The sequence below is a fragment of the Lissotriton helveticus genome, chromosome 3_1, assembly GCF_964261635.1.
Source record: "Lissotriton helveticus chromosome 3_1, aLisHel1.1, whole genome shotgun sequence".
Taxonomy (NCBI): Eukaryota; Metazoa; Chordata; class Amphibia; order Caudata; family Salamandridae; genus Lissotriton; species Lissotriton helveticus.
The window spans coordinates 1,032,751,828-1,032,766,086 of record NC_136061.1 but is presented as its reverse complement, the minus strand read 5'-3'; the positions used below and the strand labels follow the sequence as shown (position 1 = coordinate 1,032,766,086).

At 43.8% G+C, this 14,259-nt stretch overlaps 1 protein-coding gene across 1 annotated transcript in view; it reads left to right on the top strand.

Moving 5' to 3' along the window:
- Positions 1-14,259, top strand: part of PDK1 (pyruvate dehydrogenase kinase 1) — a 199,759-nt gene that overhangs the window by 91,835 nt on the left and 93,665 nt on the right. The window contains exons 5-6 of the mRNA XM_078681562.1: positions 9,404-9,499; positions 12,124-12,201. Coding sequence (XP_078537688.1) covers positions 9,404-9,499; positions 12,124-12,201 — 174 coding nt within the window. The remainder of the gene's footprint in view (positions 1-9,403; positions 9,500-12,123; positions 12,202-14,259) is intronic.

The following is a 14,259-nucleotide window of genomic DNA, read 5'->3' as shown; positions in this document are numbered from 1 at the left end:
TGGTTGTCGGACACTACTACCTTGACCCAAAAGCATCAAGACAACATCCTAATGACAGCCGCCAGGCGTAGCTGGTCTAGATATGTGCTGCCCAAATGTCGGACCACCCCACATGCCCCTGGCCTCCACTTGAGGTACTGCTGGGCAAGTTTGCATGTCACGGACGCACGGAACTTGGGGCCCTAGAGGGAGAGGGGATTAAACACATGGGGAGACATGTATGTAGACTTGCAGCTACAAACATTCGAGGAGTTAGTGGACATCTATGAAGTACAGCAGGGCTCTTAAGTGGCAGCCGAACATTGGCTGTCGCATCCCACACCCATAGAAGGAGCTTTATATGTAGCAGTAAAAGACAGAGATAGGGCAGCCAACGCTCTCACGGGCACAATAGCTGCATGGCAGCGCATACAACGTATGCTAGACGTGCCCATGAAGTATTCACCCCTGTTGCCCCTCGCAAACCACCCTGATATGCCACTGCTGCAGGAGTTTTTTTTTTTAGGAAATTCCAACAACAAACTTGCATATTCAAGTAGGTAGACCTATACCACGAAGGACAATTTCGTAGTATTGATCACATGTTCCAAACAACATAGATGTATTTGTATACCTCAGACTTAGAATTGGGGTGAAATCGATTACTCCTGAGTTCCCAGCGGAACCGCCAGTACTTATCCCACTGCAGCTCGTGTTGAAGAGGAACGCACCTAAAAGGGCGGTGTCACTGATATATCACACGACACACACACAAATGGCAACAACACCACCACCGGCGCGTAGGAAGTGGAATGAGGAACTAGGGCTGGTCCTAACTGACGAACAGTGGGAAGGGAGCTGTCTGCAAACCAAGCGCGTATCAGCCAGCAGCAGACTTCAGCTAATTCACTATAAATTTTTACACAGATTGTATTACACACCGGCCAAGATGTATAGGTTCAATTTAAGAGCGGACAACAGGTGCGACAGATACCGCGCAGCGGGGGCAGACATTCTGCACTTGGCATGGGGGTGCCCTGAAGTAAGAGAGTATTGGGAGCAGGTGTTTCAGGCACTGAGGGAAATGATTGATACACCTGTAGAAGCCACCCCATTGATGGCACTGTTGGGACATGTCAAACCACTTGGATCTGAACATCGCAAATTTACTGCGTTGGCACTCCTCATGCCCAAGAGAAGGAAGAGTGGCGTGCCGATGGGGAAGAGGGCGGGCTCCCAAGTTTACGGAATGGATTACTGATTTAGTACTGTGCCCCGAGAGACTCTCGACATATGCAGAACTACTACCACTGGACTCCAGGCCCAGGGATGTATGGGCCCCATTGAGGTGCTATTTGCTAGCCCACCCGAGAGAAGAGACGTAACAGAATAAAAGGGAGCAGTGAGCAAGATGTGATACGCAGAAGCCCCTAAACATTGTATGAGCTGAGGGTGGATGAATTAGCCACTTGGGAATGGGGCGGGGGATCTGCAGAGGATAGTGGACAGTAATGCATTAAAATGAACAAGATAAGAGATTGGATTGTTTATGAATATATTTATTTATTTATTATTTATTTATTTAAGTAGCTTATACAGCGCGCAGCTACCCCCGGAGGGGTGTCCCGGCGCTAAAGCAGGAACCCAGGAACAAAGGAGAGGAACCGGATAAATTGCAGGACTAGATTCATGATCTGGAAAACAGCCAAGTTTTTAATTTACTGCGGAAGAGGGATTCAGATGGACAAAACCTAAGGTCAAGTGGGAGGCAGTTCCATAGTTTAGCAGTCATTACACTAAACCCTCTGCCGCCAATTCTGGATCGTCGAAAACGTGGTACAGTCAAGAGACGTAGATTGTTAGATCTCAGTGATCTGACTGATTGAGATATTACCACTCGCTTTTTCAGGTATCCTGGCCCAAGGCCATTGATAGCTCGAAAGGCGAGGGTGAGAATCTTGAATTGGATTCGGCTTGCAATGGGAAGCCAGTGTAGCTCTTTGCAATAAAAAGCGACCGACTGACGGTAGGGGATATTTCCAATCAGTCTAGCTGCCGCATTCTGCACGATCTGAAGGCGATCGATCAAATATTGAGGGGCACCGGCATACAAGCTGTTGGCGTAGTCTAGATGAGATGTAATAAGGGCCTGGGTGACTGTTCTACGGGCGTCTAGGGGGAGGTAAGGGGAGATCTTTTTAATCATGCGAAGTTTCGCAAGGATGTATGAGAATTCCTGGGAATGTCACTGAACGTGTGTTGCAATATGCCGTCCAAGTTCCGCACGATGCAGGCAGCAATTTACTTAATGTTGTACCAAAGATGCAAGTTGTATAAGTAATCGAAAAATGTATGTACCATTGCAATGTCCCGATCTGTATCACGACTGAATGTACGATGCTGTTATAGACCTGCTCACTTGAAAAAACAATAAACAGATGTTTAAAAAAAAAAGTACAGCAGGGCTCATTCCTGTTGCACACCCTGCTTAAATGCCACTTCCTACAAACATGGGATAATGATCGTACCAAACCCCCCACATTGCACCTTTTGCAAACGCTGCTGACGCATGGACGGGGCAGGCACGCCATAACAGCCATTTACACCTCTTTTAGACTGGACATACACCCCCACTGACAACATTACGGGTGTACTGGGACACTGAGCCAGCCACCACCAGCACTGATAAACAACGGGCATAATGCATCAGCCACCCAAAAATGGTTTAGACCAACGGCAGGTTGAAAGACACCCAATTCAATTACTTGCATCATACGTACCTCACACCTCATAGGCTGGCACGTATGTACCCGACGGCTGTTGATGTATGTCCCAGGTGTTGTGACCCGGGGGCCACATTCACACATATGGTGTGGACCTGCACAAGTATTCAAATATACTGCACTGCCGTAGCCAATATACTCGCGAAAGCAGATGATACCCGAGTGGAGGCACAACCAACCCATTTCCTATTGGGTATCACGAAACGCAGCACTTCTCGTAAGGGCCTGAATACGTTTCTGGATCTAGCCCTTGGCCTCGCCAAGCGTAAAATAGCCATGACATGGAAGGCGCAGACGGGCCCCAACATACACACGTGGCTGCTTGACCTTCGTAGGAATACACGAGTCCGCTATCAAATGCAGCACGTGCGACAGCGCCTCCGCCACTGAATTCCATTCAATGGCAAGACTACTTGACACTAGTCGAGGCCAAGCTGGTCGCGGGGCGCCCCTCCCCCCTTAGTCCCGGGCAATGGCACTAGGCCAATGGCTCTCTCCATTACATGGGAACCGCGCCCACATAGATATACATGCCTGCCTGCTGGATACACTGGGCCTCTGCCTTTCCCCCTCTTTTCTCCCCTCCTCCATTGGCAGTTGACCCTCTCCCCTCCCCCACCCCAGCACTCGCCCGGCTCATTTCCCACCGGACGGACTATCACACCCATCTAGTTACATACGTGATGCCCACTGAAGCACTCCACCGACATGTATACTTTGGCCCTTGCCTACGCACTGGGATCGACCTTTAGGTTTTCTTTTTCATGTTATTTCACTCTGTTGCTTACAAATGATTCAATGATGGAATTGATCTGTGCAATAGCGACATATTTTTCCTTTTTGCTCCTATGACTCATGTAAATGTCAGTAAATGTACTGTGTCATGAAAATATGAGGCGACACAGTTTGCATAGTGTACATTCTCTTTCATAACATAACATGTGTATTTGTAAAGCGCACGTTCACCACTACGGGTATCTTGGCGCTGAAAACAGATGTTTGTTGTTACCCAACTCAATGGTACTCATTTTATCAACCTCAGATGGATGAGAGGCTGAGTGGACTCACCGGGATTTGAACCTGTGACCATTAGGTAGAACACAGGCCCCTGCAGTAGACACATTAGTCCACTGAGCCACCAGACCCGGTTCCATTGCACTGGATTCTCCTGGCGTCCCGCCTAAGCCACCCGTGTTATTGTCATTGTAATGCCAATGTTGGATTATGTCGTTATACAGATGCTAATGATGTCATTTTGTCAAAAAACAATAAAAAATAATTTACAAAAAAAAGTGTAATACTATCTAATATAATGGTCAGGCTGACATTATTATGGAGGCAATAATTGTATGACAAAATAATGGAAATTATATGGTGGGGGATATACCGTAGTATTAAATGATAGTGTAGATTGCTCATGCCTGATCCAAAGGATTTGATGTGAAGACTAAACCGCTCCATTTCAAAAACAAGAAGTGTCATCCCATACTGGTGAGCCACAGCCAATTTCTATCAGAAGGCCAAGTAAATTGAATAAATGGGCAGTAAGGTCGATCAATGCCAAAGGTGAGTGAGTGTAAGGTGTGAATATCTCTGTCTTTTCTAACACAAAGTGTGAACCAACGTGTACCTAGAAAGTAGATGCCATGAAATACCCTTATCTCCACCAATAATTATGACTAATACCAATCGTTTCTCGCCTACACTATTGGGGTAATTTGGATTCTGGAGGGCTAAAAGTGGCACAGACTGTATCTCCAGCAGTTTCAGCACTACTGCTTATTAGGATCAGAATGTTAATTTTAATTATACCAGCTTTTTCCAATGCAATTATATCCAGTTTATATCTGCACAAAATCCAGCACAAAAAAGTAAAAATCGGCGGTTCTTCGGGCAAAATGGGTGCAAAAACTGTACACATCACTCCACCAGGTTACTACGAAAGTGTTAGGCCATCACCCTTCAATGAATTTATTGATTTAACTTAGCCCATGTATGTAATAGATTAAAGACCTGCAGTAGAAAGTTGAAGGTATTGACACCCTTTATGTTAAAATTACTTTTAAAGAGGGTATGACCTGTTTCATGCATTTCTTTTTACTGAATACTTAACCTGAGAGACAGATTTGTGCCTTTAGGTCAAGATTTGTAATTGTTCCCTGATTTTAGCCTAACATAACTTGTGTTTTGCAGCTCTGTCATGACGGGTTTCTATACCCTTTTTTAAATGATGTACTATGGAACCTTATGACAACAACATGATTGAACGAATGCTTGAAATTAATCTCATCCATGGGTAATGCATCGAGCCACATACCATTCCATTGCTTTTCGCTCACCATGCTACTCTAGACACATAGTAATCACAATCCAGTATTTGTAAAGCGCAAACTAATCACCCCTAGGGGTCTCAAAACGCTGGGGAGATTAAGTGAGTTATTGCTCAGTCCCATGATGCCAAGCTGAGCTGCCCCGGCGATCGAGCCGTGAGTCCTGCGCTCCGGAGCCATTCACTCTGGCCGCAGCGCCGCACCTCTCCCACAGACTGTGGTATCCTGCTGCTCAGCCAGAATGATTGCGTGAGAGAATGTTGGGATGTGGAATGTTGGAGTCCTGAGTCCGTTGGTGTATGAGCTGAGCAGCAGGGTGGCTGCTCCTGGTGGGGCTTTTTCCATGTAATCTGCTACTCAATAAATCTTCATGGAAAATTACTTGGACTCAACTTCTTTCAGTATACTACATTTTGGTACCAGGAGTGGGTTGTCTACAGTTTGAAAAGAAGAGGCTGAAGAAACAAGAACCCACAATCAAGCTAAAGGATTCTCTTTGAAACCTATGAGGAGCACTTCAATTTGACTGGCACCAACGAGCCCCGCCAGTGACCTTTCATCGGTTGCCCACAACTCAACTGTGCCAGTTACAATTTATGTCTACCTGCTCCTCCTGCCTACTACCTGCCCACAGTTCTTTCCTGCTGACCTTCTGTCTGCCATTTCCTGCGACATCGGTTGCACACAACTGAAGTGTACTAATTCCTGCCTGTCCTTTTGCCGGCCTATCCTGTTGCCTGCCAGTCCTGCTACATTCAGAGTGTTTCTCCTCTCACCGGCCTTTCTCAGGTTCCTGATTTATACAACCCAGCTTTGGAGCAACCTTACAACCTTGTGGGATAACACACCTAGTGATTTTCTACGTTTATCTAATATGGGAGGACTTTTGCTGCTGTCCTTTACATATGCTGTGAGTACTTTCCCTGCATTTTGTGTTTATCCCTGTGTGTATTTTCTAATCTTTTATTCTTGGATGGGCAACTTCCTCCATTCCATCTTAGCAGTTGAACCGCTGCCTTTCTTTTTAAAACCGGCACAAGTGGTGCATCGCGCCCGCTCACTCACCGTGTGCTGTCTCACTTGACTCCAGCAGTCCAATGCCGTCTTGTTGATCCTCTGTGACGTGTTAAATACCGCTGCTGACCTTGATAGACGTTTTGGTGCGTGGTCGTGCCGGGAGCCACCCGGCGCGGCGTCTCCAACGTGTCGCCATCTTACGTTTGGAGACACCATCTATACCCAGGAGCCGCGCTGTTCCTCTGCCAACCACATTTTTGGAGCCGTGCTGTTCCTCTGCCAATCACGTTTTTGAAAGCTGAAGAAATGTCCCACACATTCAACATTCCTTCCTCGACGCGTGTGTGTTTTTAGTTTTCAAGGACCAGCTGTAGCCTGGAGCCGTGCTATTTGATGTGAATCAATATATTCTCTGCCAACCACGTTGTTATGCTGATGTCTCAAAGTAATTGTGAGGTTGGAGAAGTTTCCTGCACGGTCTCCCTATCGTGCCTTCATCAACTTCAGTCTTCTTCTCTTGATGTGTGTTTTGATTATTTGGTCATCGTATCGGCCTAACGTTGTCATATTTCACTACAGGTGCTGTTTTTTAAACTTACTGCCTCTCCTGTGCTGACCTTTTAGTTAAGCTTTCTTTTCTGGGAATTACTCTGGATGTTGAGTTTTCTTTGGGTGCGCTTGCTGATGATGGAACCTTGCACATTTTTTAATCTTGCAGTTTCTACAGTTTCACTATTAGCACACTCAAAGTACTGGATTTTTCCATTTTCTACTGTGCCATGTAGTTCTTTAACTTTTCCTGCTGCACTACAAGGATTCACCCTGTTGCGCTACAAGGATTCTTCAACCTGCTATCAACCTACAATTTACTTTTACATTTATTCTCCTTCATTGTTTATTTATTTATTTATTTTTCTATTTATTTTTTCTAGAGATGACCTGCGCAATCTACATTTACATGACTGCAAATTTTCTCTTACACGCTTTTGTTTCTTTTCTAGGGAACCTTTCTTTACGTGATGTTATTACTCTGGTTGTTTACTACCCTTTGCATTTTCTACATATTGTATTGTACTGTGTGGTGCCTGCCCACAACTTTACTGTCTATGGAGTAGTTTTACGGTTCCTATTAGTACAGTGTGGTTATTTCCCACACCTCCAGTTGCAAAGTTTTTGCTGTACCTTGTACCTTGTGCCGTGTGGTGTGCCCCACACCTAGTTTTACAGTTCCTGCATTTTACATTATTACAAATGGTATTTTACGTCATGTCTTGCGTTTTACTGTATGGTATTTCACGCCATACCTTGTGTTATACTGTGTGACATTTTACGTCACACCTACTTTTACGTTTCTATATTCCATTGTACTGTGTGGTATATTCCACCACACCTATTTCTGCTGTTTGCATGTACATATTGCAATGTACTGTGTGGTATTCTCGGCCATATCTTGTTTTTTTGCACTGTCCCTTGTGGTACTTTCCGCCACACCTATTTTTGCATTCCTGTATGTTGCAATGTACCGTGTGGCACTTTCTGCCATACCTAGGATTTGCTGTCTTTATGGGGACTTTTCCCTATGCTTTTGCTTTACTTGTTCTATCTACAGCTGTCTTCCACCCTTTCACTGTTCTCCTGCATTTGTGTTTCATTCTCTCCTTCATCTTTTTGCTTATCCCCATGTATATTTTTGTGTTTGCCTGGCCAACTTTCATACCTTTGTACTTGGGTTTGTTTTGTTATTTTTGTGAGAGAGGATGTGGGTTTGCCTTTCTGTGAGAAAGGGTGTTGGTGCATTAGTCATTGTTTTATTTTCATCTTTTCTTGTTTGCATTTCCTATTTTTCCATCTTTCATTTCCATGCTTTCTTCCAGTGTATTTTCTTCTCTATTTTCTTACTTATTTGCTGATGTATTTTAATACTCCCTTCTTTTCCATTGTAAAGGAGGGAGATATGTGGTATCCTGCTGCTCAGCCAGAATGATTGCGTGAGAGTGTTGGAGGGCCTGAGTCAGTTGGTGTATGGGCTGAGCAGCAGGGTGGCTGCTCCTGGTGGGGCTCTTTCCATGTAATCTGCTACTCAATAAATCTTCATGGAAAATTACTTGGACTTGACTTCTTTCAGTATACTACTCAGACCAAGCAAATCTGTCTTAGTCCTGTTCCTGAAATAACAGTCCAGCCTGAAGTGCCAGGCCAGGTACCCTCCAGGCACCAGGCTGGTTACGGCCTTAGGCTTCATCAGTGAGGTATAACGTGAGTCTTGTTATACAGTGCATACCTGACCATTTCTGGACATACCAGTCACACTTGGAGTGTCTGCTTCAGCAAACAGAGTGATGAAAGAGATTCGATTCTTGAGTTAATCTCTGCCACAGGCAATGTCTCTGACCTCATTCCAATCCCTCATTTTTCACTCACTATTCCATTGTAAACCGAGTTTAGCCATGTGCAAATCAGTCAAGACCCTGCTTCAATAGAAAAATAACAACACTGACCTACGAAGCCAGGTCCCTTCCAGTTGAAAACACAAGGAGCCCCAGGCAGGTTTTAGCCGAGTTAAGCCCCGCCTGTGAGATGTAGCTTAAGTCCTGTGAGTTGATGCTGTGGAACCTTAGGAATCGCATCTCATTGCAGGGTCCTCTCAGGTCTTGCCAAAGTAGAACTCAGTTGTTTTTATTGCCAAATACCTTTATTCCTTTGTCTTTTGATGAGAAAGGTCTGGGCCATGTATGCCTGCTGTGCTCTATATCGCAATTAGTTTTATTCTCCATCATTTGCTTTGTTAAACAATACTATTTAGTAGATAATTCTGCAAGACTGGGCACCAATGCACGACTTCACACATTAATACTAACTAATAAATATGATGTGATGTAATTTGCCTAAGGCACATTTTAGTTCTTTGTAAAAATACTCCTGTTCCATATGTATTTCCTTCTATCTGAAACATTTGCATAGATAATGTATTAAAGGGGCCATCCAGTGTAGAGAGAATAAAGCTTTCTTTAGCTTTACCCTGTCTTGCATCGCTAACAGTCACCAACAGGCAACATTCCAGAATGTTCCTTTGTTTGATGATGTATGCTTGAGTGTTGTGACGTATTGTGACCTCATTCGCCGAATAGACCCATCATAGTTTTCTTTGCTAATGGGAAATACACAGTTACACTGCTGATTGTGTGAAGCAAACCCCTTTAAATTATAAAACAGTTTACCCATACATATTCATTAATAACATTTAATAATACTGGAGTAGCACCAGTCTCTAAAATCTTATTTAATTTTGTCCAGGTTTGCTATTTGGTGGGGATATTCAAGTCAATCCGGCTCATCCCAAACACATTGGAAGCATTGATCCAAACTGCAGTGTTGTAGACGTTATTAAAGGTACGTTTTGTTTTAAAAAAAACTCACAGCTTCTGAAAACTGCTTGATTAGTAATATTTATAACTCTGAATTTGGGTTTACCCATCACATCAGGTGATTGGAAGGGGCTTGTACGAAATGCTTACACGCTTTTCCCAATAAAAGCGAGGTTCCCCTTGTTTGGGTTGGCCTGTTGCCTGCAGCAGGAAAAGCCCCTGAATGTAACATGGAAACATCAATGTTTTTGATTGAATTTCACTCATTGTGGGATGTGGGTATCTGCAGATTATGGGCCTATGTAGCCAGCACCCATGAAAACCCGATAATCACTGACGTTTATGAAAACTGGTGTAGTTGAGTCCAGAATGGTGTGGCTAGCGTGGGGGACACTACTTTTCCTTAGCCTGAATGCTGCGTAAACCCCAAACTTTGGCTAAAATACAGATTTATTTTTTACATTTTTGTGTGGGTAATTTACAGAATCTTCAGGGACTGAGAAAAAGTCCTATCACTCAATGTTCCCACACTTCTCTTGATAAGACCAATGTTCAGTGGGCATTGTGGGTAAGAAAATGTTCTAGTATCCGTGCAAGCCACACAGGCCTGGATTACACTGGCTTTCTAGGTTTCAGAAATGCCCAGAGCGTGTGGAGGCAAATGGATGCTGGCACTCACTGGTCCAACATGGTATATATAGGTATCCCCAGAGGAAATTGGGTGGATTTTGCCCTATTTTTGGAAGGGCATGCAGGATTCCACACAAGCAACATCACCCTGGATTTCCTTGGGTCTGTAGGTTTCAGAAATGGTCAGGGGTTATAGGGTTCCCAGGATGCCCGCTAATCCACAGCCTGACTACTGTAGCCATTCCCAATGGCAAGTGAGAGAAAATGTGAATTTGTTTGGGCATAGTTTTGAAACATGAATTAGCAGAGATTGTGTAACCCCTACACATTCCACTTCCTCCTGCATACCGTATGGTGCTGGTAGTGCTTAACTTGTGAAAGAAAGAGGACTGGAGCCTGAAGCTTTGCTCAGTAGCCAGTAGCTGGAGTAATTAAACTTTTGCATGCAGAATACCAAGGCCAGTAGTCTTTAATCCACTACCAGATACTCCCTGCCACTTTTTCTTGCTCTTGCAGATTCCTGCTTTCTGTTTGTGACAGTTTTTATTTCCTGTGTCTTTCTGATCTGTGTGTTTCTTTCTCTTGCACTCAGTAGATATCTCATATGAAAAAATAAGTGCTGGTCCCCAAAAATAAGTGCTGGTGCCTCCCACCAGAAACCACTGGGTCAAAAAAAAGCACTGGGTGCCAGGGGTCTAGGGACCCATGGCGAGATTGTGACACTCCCCTGATGCCAAGATGCAGCAGTCTCCCAACCCATATTTGGCTGTCTCATGGGTGCCTTGCCCCCCTGGGTGTGCAGTTTGTGGCATTTATCCCTATCGTAGTAGGGAAGTGAAAACCCATCGGATCATCGGGGACAAGAAAAAAAGAATGGGGTATGGTGCTTAGCTAACTATGCAGCAGTGATTGATGCAAAAGAATGGAATGGTGTGGTGTGTTGACCCATTTTAGCATTAGGTCCTACCCTGGGCTCAAGATAGTTTTTCTGCCACAAGGGGGAGACCGAATGGGAGGTTAATCCCCCTCTCTGCCAATCCATATGTCAAACTACACCCAATTGTCTCCAGATTACCTCTCACTTGCCACACGGATGGCTGCAGTATCCTAGCTGTGGGCCCCAGTGTGGCACAAAGACAATTTGGACACTAGGGTGGGGGTTGTAGCCTGCTGCCTAGTAGGGCCAGCCACCATCCCATTGGGTTTATTCGTTTGTTTACAAAAGCAATTCCTGGTGTTTAATATGCTTTCTGCACCACTGGGTAGGGCAGATTGGTGCTAAATCCCAATATTGCCCCTCAGTAGAGCAGAACGACTATTTGAGCTCCAGGGGTGTGGAATGCAGCCTTATGCCAAGAAGGGTTGACCCATACGCAATTCTTTTTAAAAACAAAATACGAATTGATGGTGCCCTACGGGCTTTCTGACCGTTGGGGTTTGTAGATTGGGTTAAACTACCCCAATCTCCTTCCCGAGGGGTGCAGAAAGACTTTATGGCCTAACTGAGGAGGGATTGATGAGCAATTGGCCTTGCCTGGGGCTAGTCAGTCCTTGAAACTATCCCTGGTGGCTATTGCGTGTTTTTAAACATGGCCTATAGTCTTTCAGTACCCTTCAAATGTATGGCCATCTTAAACTCTCTGTTTAGCTTCTATATTCTTTTGTCTCTCCTCACAGAAACATAGCTTAATAGGTAGTAATTCTAATGACCTTATATCTAGAACCTACCGGTGAGAATGATTTTTTATCACTACAGTCAGAACATGTGAAGTTAGTCTGTCAACAAAATGGAACTTTAACTGCTGTTTGAAATTAATACAATTTTTGAAAGAAGAATTCAAATTATGTCTGAATTGCTGACATTTTTGCTGGAGGGATTGCTCTTTGTCTTGAAAGTTTTCTAAATGTTATTTGTACTGTGTGTTTTTCAGCCTTCCTAAATTTGTGTTGAAAATGTGCATAGTAGTTGTATATTATGTGAATTAATTCATTAATTTGGCTCATTATTTTTTCACATAGATGGTTATGAAAAAGCCAAGAAGATTTGTGACTTGTATTATATGAACTCCCCAGGACTAGAACTGACCGAAGTTAATGGTAAGTCTAAATATAGTTGTTAGTGAGGCTGTAATATTATGCCAATATTGGTGCGCACAAAGGTTTTTAGGTTGTCAATAGATGAATTATGGACAATTGTAAGTCCTAGTAAACTTTAAATCTTTCTGTTTGATTACTTTCTTACTAGCTGGTCACTCAAAACTACACAAAATGAAGTTCTATGTATACACTGTAAGACAGTAAGCTCTCTTAGTGGAAGAGATGTAGATGCTTTCCATCACCGACTGGCTGGATAATCGTCAACGAACCTGATACATTCAGACCTCATTTACAGCTTGAAAATGTGAGGTATGCACTTTGTAGGTGGGGTGCCATACACTGTTCTCTCCTTGCATGTTCGACCCATGCTCTGCCTTCAAAGTGAATTCAATTTATATGAATCTGAACAAAACAATCAAAAAATGATCAGGAAATTGAAAGCGGATGCTGGCAACATAAATCCTGTTGTTAGGTTAAAAAATAGCTGCTGCTCCTGTAAGGCACCAGGTGTTGTATACATCCAGAAATTCATTGTGAAGCAGCTAACGATTTTGGAGATTGTAGTAACATTCGGATACATATGTTGCAAGAAAGCGTGTGACTAAAAGCATCATGTTCAATTGAGCTTCAGTTCAAGAATAGTAAGAGGAGCCCCAGTTGATGTCCAGAAATAGCATTGATACAGGCTTATTTTAAGACTGCCTTGGGTGTTGCCTGGATGTAGGGAATGTGATGTACTACAGTTTGGAAATAATTAGCTTATAATTTTCAAACAATGGTATTTGCATGTGAGACCCAACACCAACCAAAGTTAATAATCTTGTTGCCTGGGTAGCAAAGACCACGAATGGCTACTTGCTTATAAAAACCTAAGAAATAAACAGACTCTTCAGCAGACTCAGAGTTGGACTTGTGACTTACCTAATTATTGTGGGGAGAAAATTCTGTAGCCTTTTTGATAAAGATTAATATGTTGTGAGGACCACTTTATCTGGAAACCAACATTCGATGGTTATGAAAAAGCCAAGAAGATTTGTGACTTGTATTACATGAACTCTCTACACAAGACCAAAACAACATAAACCGATAGTTACTTTGCCAAACAGGCAATGGTCAAACATCACAATGAGTGCAATACATGAAAACAAAGCTTATACGTTGCATCATGAAAAACATTACTGTTCATATCATGCAGAGCAGTAAGGCTTATCCCACAGCAATATGTGAAGCGTTTGCGCAACACACTCCCACCAATAACACATTAAATACATCACAAGAGACTCCACACAGGGTTATATAATATACTGTATTGTATATTACACAAGACTAAAACAACATAAACCGATAGTTAATTTGCCAAACAGGCAATGGTCAAACATCACAATGAGTGCAATACATGAAAACAATGCTTATACGTTGCATCATGAAAAACATTACTGTTCATATCATGCAGTCCCTGAAATAGAGCTTGTTATCCTGTCAGTGCAGGGTAAAACGACATACATCAATACATCAGGGCACAAAATGCAGTAGTTTGGTTAGGAAACACACATCCATGACCCATTAGGTCCTAAGGTCCATAAATCACCAAGTCTCCTCATTAGGGTATCAGAACTAGTGAGCCCACATAGATATAGGTACTCCTGCTCTCCTACTAGTGGGGTTACGGTACTTCTGAGATCCTGCCTGTAGAAATAAGGCGGTATGGCTCCCCAGCACCAGGGTAAAACCCACCTGTAATACAGGAGTGTGGTCTCCCACAAGAAAGCTGTGGACTGCTCCCGGGGTCTTCATCCAGGGTGTCCCATTCTGATGGTGGAGCCGGACAGTGCTCACTCTGAGGTAGGCCCACCGGGGAAGGGAGGAAACAGTTTCCAGGTACCTAAGAGGCTCCACTCCCAACTGCAAAGCCCAGCTATCTGAAATCGCACGGTGCAGCTGCAGGAGTGTGTACACTCCCAACTTGTGGCTCGTTTAATCTCTCCTGGTCCCTTAGGACCTTCGCCGGGTGCAGCCCTGCTGCCCACACAGGCAGCGATGCCCCCAACACTTCCACCC